Here is a 14,049-nt window from a genome sequence, read left to right as displayed (position 1 = left end):
ATTCTTCAATGGTTCTCTCTCTAAAAGAGGAAAACCATGGGGCTTGAGTTTCTAACACGAGCAGCCCTGATCTGCACTGACTAGGGAAACAGTTGAAACACTATTAGTAGGTTTTCAGAAAAGACTGATTTTATTATGGTGGTAGCTTTCATCCTAGGGGAGATGGGGAATACGGAGTGTAACTATGGGCATAGCAGAACGGGGGTGACAAAGATCATGCCCTACAAAGGTGGAATAGTGGGCAATAAGGAAGTTTTGAGTGAAACCACAGGAAACCAGCGTGTGATTTACAGAACAAAGAAAATTAATTCTGTAGATAAAGAGAGGGGAAGGAAACAAGGGCAGTATGTACTGTGAGGTGGCCCTACAAGGGACCCAAGAAGGTGGGGGGATGTCATCTCTATAGGTCTGGTTGCGACACAAACTTGGGCTGGAGTTTCCTAGATTAACCATACCTCACCCCCATGCCCTCCCCCATGAACCAAAGGGAAGATGCAGCAACGAGAACTCGTCTGTACACTCAAAGTAACCTACCATGTGGGTTTTTCCACAGGACAGGAGCAGCTAGCCTAGAAGACACTTTCTGATCCAACTGACAAAAAACCAAGATTAATTTATAATGGAAACCCCGACACAACCTTAACTATAGCATCCTGACTGCAATGCTATAATCTGATCTGCGTGTGAACTAACTCCCATCGTCTCAATGGTATTTATCTTACTTTAACTCCTGTTACAAAAGGGTTGAGTCATATAGCAGAGCTAGCCAAGTAACAAAACTGCAGGGCTTGCTAAAACTCCGACTCAAGGATAAACAGGCTCTGTCCTAAAACAGGTTACGAGAGCAAGACTCCACAGGAGCATTGTTAGCCAGACTTCAGATCCACTAAACAATGGCATTTTCTTTATGCTGTAGAGAGTATTACAGTCCTGCCAAGAAAGTGGTGGGGGGAGAAGCAAAGCACTGCCCTTCAGTTCATGGTAACATGTATTAACCAGTGCCCGAGAAACCAGATACCTTAGCAACCTCATGTAGGGACAATGACCCAATCAGATTTCAGTGTCAGGAGAAGAGGAACAGTATTTACTCTGCATATAGATTAGTTGCAAAACTGGGTCACTTCTTGCCTTTTTTGAGGGGGTGGGGGGGTGGGGAGGTTTCTTTTTCAAATCTTTTAGAGTCTTTGCCTGGACTTTAAACCTACCTGGTGCAGGGTGGAAATCCCCAGCTGTCTGAGCTGATGAAATCACACCTGCATGTGTAATGTTAAAGCATGTTACATTGACTGGGCTTTGTATTTATTAGAATTCAGCTCATTAGCTACTTACCGGTTCTTCTCTAGTTCGTTGTGTGTAGACCTGGAAGACAAACAAAAATTTGGATTAGCTCCCTTCAGCCTCACAGCACAGTAATCCAACTGCTGCAAGCCATAAACATTTCCAACAGTACAACTCAGCATATAGTCAACTATTCGTATATATTAAAATATTCGGCCATAACTCTCCACTCTCTCTTGCTGTGAGACACACTTCCCATGCTAGGTCTATATTTACCTGCTGTTCTCAGATGCATTACTGTAAATTTACATGAGATATTTAAAAACGTCCAAAACCCAGAATTGAGACAATGGTGAGAGCAGAGGACTGGGAGTCAGGAGCCCTGGACTCAATTCCTGGCTTTGCCACTGACTCCATGTGTGATCACAGTTGAGTCACTTAACCTCTCTGTACCTCAGTTTGCCCATCTGTCAAATGGGAATATTGATACAACCTACCATACAGGGCTATTATAAGACTTCATTCATGTTCCTAAAATATTTTGAGATCTTCAGATGCAAGTTGCTCTGTAAAGCAACATTGGACAAATCATCCAAAGGGTCACTAGCAATATCTTTCCCACTTGCTGCCAGAGCCAAAAATTTGCCCAGCATTTGGGTATGTGGAGGTGGGATGTATATACAGGGACAGGGGTAGAGGAATGCTTCCTCTACCATGCTTGCAAGCACTACGGGGTTGAGGCAGTGCCTGTGGGATTCAAATATGGTTCCCCAGCTCACCGCCAGCACCTCTCACAACTGGGGATACCAGCACCCTCACAAGACTCACAGTAGAGCATCTGTACCCTAAAAAGGTACTTAGCCTCACACTTACATCACTAAAAACATCTGAAAATGTGTGTTCTTGTCTTTATACCTGTATACCATCAAGCACACCACTGCTATTCAAACAATAACTCTGGGTACGTCTTCACTATCCACCGTATCGGCAGGTAGCAATTGATTTCTTGGGGATCGATATATCGCGGCTCATCTAGACGCAATATATCGATCCCCGAATGCGCTCCTGTCGACTCCGTAACTCCACCAACCCAAACAGCGGTAGCGGAGTCGACATGGGGAGCCGTGGACATCGATCCCGCGCCATGAGGACGGTAGGTAATTCAATATAAGATACTTCGACTTCAGCTACGTTATTCACGTAGCTGAAGTTACGTATCTTATATCGATTTTCCCCCGTAGTGTAGACCTGCCCTCACAATTGGAAAATTAAAGCGAGTAGAAACAAAATGGAAATCGACTAATCTATTTTCACTGTCTGTGTGATGACAATGTGAATAGACAAAGTTAGGTGATGTGTACACTTGAGATCTTACAGAGGCACAGCTGTACTGATGCAGCTGTGCTGCTGCAAGATCTCTCGTGTAGCCATAGAGATCTCCCGTCGATATAATTAAACCATCTCTAATGAGCAGCAATAACTAGGTCAGTGGGAGAAGCTCTCCTGCTGACATAGCACTGTGCAAACTACCACTTATGCCGGCGAAATTTATGTTGCTCACGGGGGTGTTTTTTTCACGGCCTTACATATTAGTGTCTTTTCATAAGTGTTTATGATCTGTTATTAACGGCCCACGTAATTTTATTTTAAAATATACAAATTTTAATCTAACATGTCCCTTTAATACAAGGTCATCTTAAAATAGGAATAAATGAGCCAAGAGCTTAATAAAAAGGATCTATTTTCTGTAATTTGGCATCACATTTCTTCCGGAGCTCTGAGAAGATTATCCTCTATCCCCCATCTGGAGAATCCTGCAGACAATTCTCCAGTTAGGGAACTGAATGAAGGTTCACAGCTCCACAGGAAACCCTCTAGTAATTAGGTGCTTCCCAAAAAAGGAGGGAAAAAAAGTGCTGAATGGGTGTTAGGAGTTCAATAAAGACCATAACTAAACCTGTAGACATTTGAGAAATAAAACAATTTTACAGAAACAAGCCCTGAAGATTACAGCCTATAAATAGATGGACAAAATCTTTAAGGCATGTCAGTGGAATGTGCCTGATTTGGTATTGGACACAGGTCTCTCAGGGTGTATCTGCATTTCAATCTGGAGGGGTAAATTCCAGTTTGAGGAGATACACCTGCACTAACCTGACGAGCACATGCCCACTTGCATTGGTGCAGCTACACTCTACTTTTAGCAGGCTGGCTTGTTCAATGCTCCAGGACTGGAGCACCCACAGAGAAAATTAGCAGGTGCTTAGCACCCACCAGCAGCCAGCTCCCCTGCCGCCTCCCCACCGGCAGCCACCGACCACCTCCTCCCCATCCCTCCCAGCACCTTCTGCATGCTGCAAAACAACTGTTTGGCGGCGTGCAGGAGGCACTGGGAAGGAGGGAGAGGAGCAGGGACAGGGCACGCTTGGGGGAGGGGGCGAAAAGAGGCGAGGAAGAGGCAAAGTGGAGTGGAGTGGGGGTGAGGCCTTGGGGGAAAAGGGTGGAGTGGGGCAGGGCCAGGGGTGGAGTAGGGGTGGGAAGAGGCAGAGCAGGGGTGGGTGCTTAGGGGAAGGGGTGGAGTGAGGGCGGGGTATGGGGTGGAGCGGAGGTTGAGTACCTCTGGGGGAAAATTAGAAGCTGGCGCCTGTGCCGCCAGCTCGAAGTGCAGATGTACCTTTAAAGGCACAGTATACTACACAGACTCCTAAAGCTAGACAAGCTCCCACAGTAACTGTTTTAATTTCCCCATCATGCAAAGCCCTAAAAAGGGGTCACCCTCAAAGTGAAAGAAAAGAAGCAACTTTTTATTCTCCTGGTTAAATGAGCAACTAATGCTGGATCTTGTGTACACATTTTTTATTTTATTTTTACATGCATCTTCTGACAGCTGATAAACCTAAACACTAAGGACCAAGTTTCAAAATGTGGCCTCCACTTGGTCATGTGTGACTGTAGATATGCAAGTCACCTGCATGTGTACAGTTAGTGCAAGTCTAAGTGGCAGCTGCCCATACTACTTAAACTTCTGCCTTGGAGGGGTCTCTGTGCCAGCCCAGTGTAGGCTGGCTTAGAGAGCAGCACTATTTAGGACAGACAAGGAGCTGACAGATTCATAATTACGTGGATACAGTGACCCTAGCAGGTTCTGTAACTGACACAGAGGGCATAAGTCTGCCAATTACTTCACAGACTAGAGCAACTGCACTCCAGCCCTGTGCCCTGGCCCTAGGTAAAGGGGCTCTCACACCATTTGAGTCCCCTGTACTTCACCTACATGAAGCCCGATTACTTGTTGGGTGAGTGAGAGTGAAGTGGCTTGCACTCTTTTTTTATGCAAGTGATAATTTAAACCAGCAAATCTCATCTGCTCATACAACTGGACTGTAAATTCTATCATTTACACATCAAATGACAGTGCTCATTAACGATTTGCAAAAAACAATCTCCCAGAGACTGGGTCAAGGCCCCTTTAAAATCTGACCCCAAATTCTTTGGAACATGTTACAAGTTTTATTTACTGTATGTTTCTGCAGGAGACTTTGCATTCTTCCTGGCTATTCCATTAACAGTTATAAAGCCAAAGATATGCAATGAATTGAATTCCTATATTATACTGCGCCAATTATCAAGGCCAGCACAGAAAGAACAAAGTTTGGCTCACCGCTGTGAACAAAATTAAAACAGCAGGTTCCTGCGATTCCTCTCACACAGGAAACTCTTTATTACCTATCTTCTTTCCAATGAACAACACAATTCTGAGAGGTCACAGTCTTTTCATCAAGTCAGGAAATTTATGCTGTGACTTTTAACCATATCGCCTGCAAAAACTTTCCCAGCACAGATGAATTCGAACAAAAGAAGCTCAGCAAACATAAATGGATCCTGCCAAGTTGTTACCTGTGCTATTAGCACCAGCTACATTTAAGTTAACTACAAACATTTTTCAAAAGTCTGATATCCTCGTTATCATTTAGACTCGCTTGCATTTTTATATTTACTTGGACTGGACAATAAAAATAGAAAAGGCAGTTTCTCTTCTCTTTATAGTCAGTTTCACTTTCTGCATCTGGCATGATTTTTCTATCTTTGGGTTGCAAATATTACAAAGATTTATTTGGATTTAAGACAGACACCATTGCCATTGAAATGGAAAAAATAAAATTCATGACCATGTCTGTTAATATTAAATTTTCTAACAACTTAAAAAAAAATAACCGACAAAAATCAGCCACAAAATATTCAGTCTAAACTGACTGCTACTTTTACTTAAAAAAAAAAAATCTTCATTTCTCTTCTGATTAATATCAACCAGAATCTGGACATAAACCAAGCTATTGACTGCTTTTTACTTTGACGATTAAATATTCAGAATTATAGATCATCATCAACTTTCTGATCCAACAACATGGGTACATGAGATACCATCCACTTGAAAATCTGAACATTTTGTAAATTGTTGCAAGTAGTCCTAAAGTTACACCAATGAGATTAGCCATATTTCTCTCGAATTTTTGTTTTACTTCTATATTTGGCAGTACTTTGTATACAGTCAGTTTCACTGTTGTTGATGGTCTGTTGTACTGTGTGCCTCCCGCACTAGGACATCACTCTCATGCACCGATCTGAGGGAGCTCACATACATGCTGTCACCCAGGCTATGCCGGAGGGTGTTTACCAGTAGTTGAGCAAAGCTGAAACTGAAGAGGCAGGATCAGAGAGAGAAAGGGGAGGGCCCGAGCATGGTTGCTATTGTTTTTCTCAACCTGTGCTATATCCCCTGCTCAAAAAGACCTTTCTAAGCATCAGCAGGTGAGGAGAAAAAGCCCATTAAAATTTAAAAATCCAGGACATCCTATTCAAAGTGGGCTCAATCAGAAAGGTGATTTGTTTTATACATTAATCATTTATTGGGAAAAAAATTGGCAGTGTGCCTTTAAATTTAATAAAGTGTCACATAAATGGAAGGACTTGTGATAATTGGGCTTACAAATTTACTCTAATTATGAGCTCAACTCTAAAGAGTATGTGTAAGTTCATAAAATGTCAAAATAACCTATAACAACAAATGTTAATGGCAAAAGGTACAAAAGAGACAGAATAACTGAATTAGTCTAAACAAAAAGGCCACACTGATATGATTCAAGGACTGTGTTGTATGTTTCTTAAAAATAGGAGGCATGGAGCTGGAAGTTAATAAGCCAAAATTGGTATGCCAGGTATTAGGCCTAACTGGCGAACAAAATAATAGGTTATTCCACCCATGACTCCCTTTTTGGGTACTTAAAAGAAAAATTTTGTGGGGAAAGAATGAAAGAACAAAACAAAGACTGAAAGGACAGAAGCTACTGGAGCGAGCTTTACCTTCATGGTTGCCATCCCCCACCATATCCTGGAACCCCAGGACTTCATCTTCCTGATTCTGAGAGATCTCATGGCCCAAATGGGCTAGAGAGAGTGTGACCCAGATGACATCGCCACCCCTACTGGCTCCAGCTGAATCCCAACCACCACCTGGGATGACAGTTATTACTATCTTTAATACACTCTAACTGCGGACGAAACCATGCTATTGAACGTTACACCAACTGACCGTGAAACCCTTAAACATCACATCTGTGACAATCGCTCCACCACTAAGGGGACAGCTATACTGTCCCTGTAACCTAACCACCAGATGACAAAAGGGGGAACACCACAGTAGTCCTCATCCATTATGACTATGTTAATGAGGCCAACCGACAACTCTCTGACACCACCTACTATAAAGAACTCAAAGACGACCCCACCCCACAATTTACCCAGGAATTTAAGGATATCAAATCCTTCCCCAAACAACTCCAAGAGAAATGCAACAAACTCATCCTCTACGAACCCACCCCAGGACCGTCTACATATTTCCCAAGATATACAAACAAGGGAAGCCAGGCAGACCCATCATAAAATATAGGGTCTCTTAGAAACCATCCTCAAACCACTCAACACACAAAGGGCTAACTTCCTCCAAGATACAAGTGACTTCATCAACAAATTCCGCAACACTAACAACCTCCCTCAGACCGCCATCTTTGCCACTATTGATGTCACCTCCCTATACACCAACATCACTCACAATGATAGCATAGCTGCCTGCCTCAAATATTACAAGACAGTGGACAGCCCAGTGGACAGATATCCACCGCAAGCACATCGCCAAACTCATCCATAACAATTTTACATTAAACAAAAACACATTGTCCAAACCATGGGAACAGCCATGACTACTAGGATGGCTCCCCAGTATGCCAACCTCTTCATGTATGCAGTGTTGTTGTAGCCGTGATGGTCCCAGGATATGGGAAAAGTACAAAGAGTATCACAGTTAAATACAAGACACTGGAGTTATAACTTATTTTTTCCCCAAAAAGGACAGTTATTACCATCTTTGATACCATCTACAAGACAGTCAAACAACAGGGTTTTTTTTCCTAACTAAAATTGTCTACAGCTAAAGGAAAACACGATGTTGTTCAAATGAAAGTCTTATTTAATACTTAACATTTCAAATGCTTTAACTGTTTTTCCTTCTTTTCTGTGTCTTTAATTAAAGGTTAAAAGGATTTTTAAATGGTGTTTGCACCTTAGTACTAAGTAGGCTGAGGTCTCTGTATACCAAACCCCAGACCTAGTTTAATAAAGTTTAATAAAGTTTAATGTTGGACACTGACTGGGTTATGTTAACACCTTTAGCCTATATATTCCATCAAATTAATACAACAGGACCCAATGTAAGATATTTTGGAAACAACTCATGAAGAGATCAGGAGTTATCTTTAAAAGATTAAAGCACGAGAAGTTCAGGAAACTATATGACAGAAATAAAGGAGCAGTTAGCCAGTTCCCCACAATGTTTGTTTTTAATATGAAACCAGAAATGGAGACTGAAATAAGAGCATCCCAAAGCCTTCATCATATAGATGTCTGCAGCTGGATGCAAAAAATAATAAAGCATTATGTCCATATAGAAAACATGCAAAACAAGGACAATAATAATCCACTATAGTTTAATACACAATAAGCTACTACACTCCTATAAACAACTTTGTCATCCCAGACCTTTTCTAATAATGTGTTATTGAAATATTAAGCTACACCAAATTCTCTCTAAGAGTGAGACGCAGTAAATAATACATCGGCTTAGCCCAGTTGTTTTATTTAAATAAAATATGTTTTCTCATGGCATAGGAAATTAACCTGGAAAAGTAAATGCCTATTAACTCCCTTCAAATCAGCAGTCTCATGAATGCCTAAGGTTAACACCAACAGACAAGGTGGGTGAGGTAATATCTTTTATTGGACCAACTTCTGTTGGTGAAAGGGAGAAGCTTTCAACACCCACCGATGTACAGCAAGAAATGCTTGATAGTATAGCAGCTTTATTGCTTTCCTGGGAATTCATTACAAATCACGGGGATTTCTTTATACATGTTGCATCTCCATTTGAACAGCATCACATCCCAGCTTCTCACAGGAGCAGAAATTACAGTAATGGCTGCAATCCTCTGAGTATAATAGTTTAAACAAAATACACGAATGCAAAATTCTAGTCCTTCTGGGCAAAAAGTCACTTCTAATACACAAACTGAGGAATTAGGTTTTATGCAGTGAACAAAGCAAGGTTAGGGTAGAGAAGATAGAATTTGCCCACAGATCCAATCCACAGGCAGGCTATGTGGCTGTGACAGAGATTATCCCATGGAATAGCTGACTCTCCTATGGGGAAATTTAGGGCTCTGAATCTGTATAAGCACGGACCTTCAACCTAGACTACTCTGCTGTGGCAAGGAGACTACCTCCGCAGCTTATGGGGGGTTAAAGGTTCACTGTGCCACCACTCTACCCTAAGCCCCACACACAGCTCTGCCATGAGGTTTAGGTCATACAACTAGCTTTCTACTGTGCCTTCACAGTAGAGGGAATTTCATCCTCAGGGAGCAATTTTGGGCTGTTAGAAGAAATAAAGTATATAGCTCAGCTTTGCAAAATTCGCATTATTATTTGTATTACTGTAGCACTTAAGAACACAATGGTCCAGGACCAGATGTGCTAGGTGCTGTACAAACACAAAAGATGGTCCTTGCTCAGCAACCCCGACAAAAATCTACTCATCCCTCCCTTTACCATGAGGAGGCTTATAATGAAAGATATTTTTCTAGCCCATAATATAGTTACCTTGACTGAGTTTAGGAAATCCCATAATATAATATTGATAGATACTGGAACTGCCTGTATGCCCTATCTGTCTTGCCAGTGACCTGTCATTCTGACCACATCACCCTCACCTCTTTATGTCCCTCCACCTATGTCCCTTCTCTAGAACATCAAATATAAGATTCTTGTTCTTAGTTTTACAGCCTTTCACAACTTACCCCCCAAATGCTTATCCCTGCTGGTATTCTACTGCGCCACCCCTTGGCTCTGCCAACTACTGTAACCTTTGATCACCTGTGTATCTACTCCTCCAACGCACCCTGCCATGCTACCCTGTGAGCATGGATCATCTTCTCAGAACTAGTACATCAAATGCTGACCCCTTCTACTTCAGATCTCTCCTCAAACTTACTTCTGCTGGAAAGGTGCCAACTGACAGTGGCTAGGCAGATGGAAAGTTGGAACGTTCAATGGTTATTTTATTGTCTCTATTTTTTTAAATTAATTGATCCAGAGTCACCTAGTTGTGTACACAGATCCTGAACTAATGCCCAGTGAAGTCAATGAGAATCTTTCCATTGGCTTCCAAAGGCAGTGGATCAAACTCATAACTAGTCTATGAAAACATGGGCCTGATCCAAAGCCCATTACAGTCAAAAGAAGGGTTCCTATTAACTTCAGCAGGTTCGGGATCAGGCCCTGTGCACTTCCTATAAATGTTACCCTCATCTTCCATCCCCCTTTCCTTCCAACAGCTAAGATGCAGTGAGTTTGTCTTAGATTAGAAGCAGTTCATTAATATAGTATGCTAGCCCTCTTATATCAGATGATAAAATGCTTGGTGCAGTATGTGGGGGATGTAAGAGAGCTTGCTGGCTAGACGATCCATGAAGACACACTGCATGTCCTCACAAATTCCATGTTTTAGATAGGACTTTTTAACCTCTGTCTTACCATTTACTGTTTGTATAGCAGTAGTGCCTAGAGGCCATAATCAGGGGGATTTAGAGCCCTGTTGCGCTAGGCTCTGTGCACAGATAAAACAAGACCCCACCCTTGCCCTTAGGAGCTTGCAATCTAAGTATCTCCCTTGGACATACAGAGAGAGTGCAACCAGGCAACCATGACTTTGAAAACTGATCTAATATTTTGTGCCATAAACTAACAATCGTGGGAACGAGTGACAGGGACTGGATCACTTGATGATTACTTGTTCTGTTCATTCCCTCTGGGACACCTGATATTGGCCACTATCGGTAGACAGGATACTGGGCTAGATGGACCTTTGGTCTGACCCAGTATGGCCGTTCATATGACTATCTATTACCATGGATCTGTACATCGCCTAGCACAATGGGGTCCTGATCTTGGCTGGGGCCTTTAGGTGCTACAGTAATGCAAATCATACTAATAATACAGCCTGTGCATGAAACAACCAAATCTTTGGTTAAGCTGGAGAAGCTCATGACTAGGAGTTTCAAAGAAGCTTCAGGGAGTCAGCTGCCCAATTCCCACTGAATTTCTATGAGATTTGTGGATCTAAAAGTTCTTTGGAAAAAAATCACAGTCCAAAGTCACAAATGCCACATACTACAGTCCCAGCTCAACTTTATTTATTAGTGAACCCGAACACCTTCTGGTGGGTAGCGTAACAGCCATAGGTTCTTTTCTTATTCAGCATTTTCATCCAACATTATTTTCCAATCCCCACAGATGTGCTGGCCTTGGTATCTGAAGAAAATGTTTTTCTACAAGAGACTAAACTGAGAAGGCAGAATAGGCTAGGGTTCACGTCACTGGAGTTGCACCACATTAATGTGGCCCCAAGTTCTGGCTGGTTCCTTTGTTACTCTTAGACTGACATCAGAATCCTTCCAAGGCAGTGATCAAAGCCTTTTTCCCAGGACCAAACGAGTCCCCTTCCAGAGTTCACATTCTCAGTCTCCAACAGAGAAGCAGAGCAGGGGACACAGAGTCACTGGCATCTGTTACCATTTACTCGTACTTGCAAAAGAAGCAATGGCCATGCAGATGGTCTCAGCTACTAATCAGGGGAAAGACAGACAATGGGGAAGAGACCCTCAATAGGGAACAGGATAGCAAAGTCTTCAGACAGACACTTTAAACAGTGTCCTTCTGGGACAAAGCATACCACAAATCACAGCTAGGAACTCCACTGACTTTATTTTAAAGGCCTGTAGTAACATTGGATCCCAGCTTTATAGAATTAAAGGATATTTCAAGCCCCGTTTTTAGCACAGAAGCCAGGGTATCCCAAGGGGTCACAGGCCAAAGCTGCGGTGATGCTGCATCATCTTATACTCAGCACTAACAGGAGAGATGGTATGTATGGCAATGTAACCAATCCATTACAAGCTTACACACTGGGATGCAGGGCTCCAGATAAAGGGTGCTGATCCTAGAATCTTGCCCTCAATATCTGTAAAAGAGACACTCCATTCTACCTGGGCTACGGGGAAAGGGCAGGATTTGGCCATACAGAACCAGAACATAAGATCTTAACTGCTGGATCAGTCCAACGGCCCATCTAGCTCACTATCCTGTCTCTGACAGTGGGGAGTATACAGAACAGGGCAGTTAGAATGATCTCCCCCTCTCAGCTTCTGGCTGGCTTAGGGTCACCCCGAGCGTGGGGTTTGCATCCCTGACCATCTTGGCTAAAGTCATAACAGCAATTATAGGAAAATCTGGATTTATCGCATAGCCCTGGGATGATGCATGCTTCGGTGCTCTGTGGGGGGTGGTGCATGTGAACTCGAGTCGCAAGAGCAATGAGGGGCTAGAACACGTTCAGTGAAAACAGAATCTTCAAAGTTTGGGCAGCAAAGCTCTTGCAAGTCTCAACTGAGCATGTGTGAACTGAAACTTTAAGTCTTATAAATTTGCCAAATTTGAACAGATTTTCACAGGAACAAGAAAAGATACCTCCAACATTAAGGCCATACCCTGACTAATTTCAAGTCCATGCTGCAAAGCATGGGGGTATTAATGCTTCTCAAAAAATGGTCCTAAGAAAATTTAAAAAAAAAAAATGGGGGGAGGGGCAAAACAACATTTTTCTTTAGCCTTATTCTTGGAAACCGCTGAACCATTTGGCTGAAACTTTCAAGAAAAATTCAGCTTGACAAAGACAACCAGTACAGACAATTTTATTTCAAATAGTTAAAGTTTGGCAAAGTTACACGTAACTGAAAACAAGGTTTTAGAATGGGAAATATCAGGCAACCTTAAAATAGGCAGTGCTACTAGCCTCACCTACAATATATTCAGAAGAGGTCAAGACATCTCTGTCATCCTCCAGTCCAATGGTCAATACTAGAGATAAACATCTCTCCTGCACATTCCTAACATTGTCACACACTCCCTTTCCAGATCTCTACTGGGAGCCTCCTACAGAAGGATGAGATCAGCTTGTGTAAGTGTACACTACACTAATCACACAACGAAACTTCACTATATGATAAACAGAAAGATTAAAAACAAGCAAACCAAAACAAGTCTAGAAGTAGGTAGCAAAAGTAAGTCTTTAGCTATGGTTGGTTTCATTTTTAAGTGAATTTAGTGTTGCTGAAAGGTATCAAACTGCCAGTTCCAGAAGCTAAGAGGCTCTGTTTATCTATGACATGGGCAGCAGCATCGTCATGGCTTTATTAAAATCCCTGACAGGGTGTGAGTACAAAAGCAATAAGTATCCAAGAACAGAACTCAGTGGAATCCTCCTAAATCACAACTAAAGAGGATTCTGCTCACATACTGAAACAAATGAGCAGAAAGGATGGACCTCAATCATTTGAACGGTAAATCTTGAAAGCCAAACCACAGAAGCTAAATAATGTCTAAGGATTTTTATGATCAACAATTCTAGTGTCTTGTGTCAAAGACTCCTGGCTAGACAAAGTAAAATGAAAACAGATCAGAGACCTCAAGATTTGCAGAAATAAAGTAATTACCAGCCTTAGCCAAATAATCCAAATATTTTGGACCATTCAAGCCTAATAGTCATGAAACAGCAACCAAGTTTTTCTTTTGGCTGTTGAATATTCAAGCGCACTGGAAACCAACTTAAGGCCTGAACCAATAGGTTCAAAGCAGGGTAGATCAAAATACACCAGGGAACTTTAGTACATGGCAGCTGGGTACACACAGACCCTTAGAGAGCAATAGGCTAGTGCGGGGTAGATTTACACCCCACTTTGCTGGAACTAAATGTTTGTGTAGATGAGCCCTCTGGCTCCTAAGTGCATAAGTCACTTCTGAAAATGGGACTGGTACTTCTGAAAATTTTACCAATTGTCCTCATTTTCTAGATGGCAGGATCTGCAGATGTTAAATGACTTGCCTAAGGTCTCACAACAAGTTAGTGGCAGAGTCAGGAATGGCACTCAAGACTCCCAGTCACGTCCAGAAATAGCCTCAGAAACGTCCACTGCAATGAAAAACATATTTCACCATGCTCAAACTGCGAGAACTGCTTCTTACCTTGGGAAGTTCCCCCAAACAAGGGCGATTTCCCCTGAGAGAGAGCTGGAAATGGGGCTATTTGATTCAAAATGCCACTTGGTT

The 14,049-nt window shown here is 42.3% G+C and overlaps 1 protein-coding gene across 4 annotated transcripts in view; it reads right to left on the bottom strand.

Annotated features, from left to right (window-relative positions):
* MXI1 (MAX interactor 1, dimerization protein) overlaps positions 1 to 14,049 on the bottom strand; it is an 82,948-nt gene that overhangs the window by 36,264 nt on the left and 32,635 nt on the right. For all 4 annotated transcript variants that reach the window (XM_039547529.1, XM_039547528.1, XM_039547530.1 and 1 more), the window contains one exon: positions 1,330 to 1,359. In XM_039547529.1, the coding sequence (XP_039403463.1) occupies positions 1,330 to 1,359 (30 nt within the window). The remainder of the gene's footprint in view (positions 1 to 1,329; positions 1,360 to 14,049) is intronic.

The sequence above is a fragment of the Mauremys reevesii genome, linkage group 7 (genome assembly GCF_016161935.1).
Source record: "Mauremys reevesii isolate NIE-2019 linkage group 7, ASM1616193v1, whole genome shotgun sequence".
Classification (NCBI taxonomy): Eukaryota; Metazoa; Chordata; order Testudines; family Geoemydidae; genus Mauremys; species Mauremys reevesii.
This window is presented reverse-complemented; position numbering and strand designations above follow the sequence as displayed.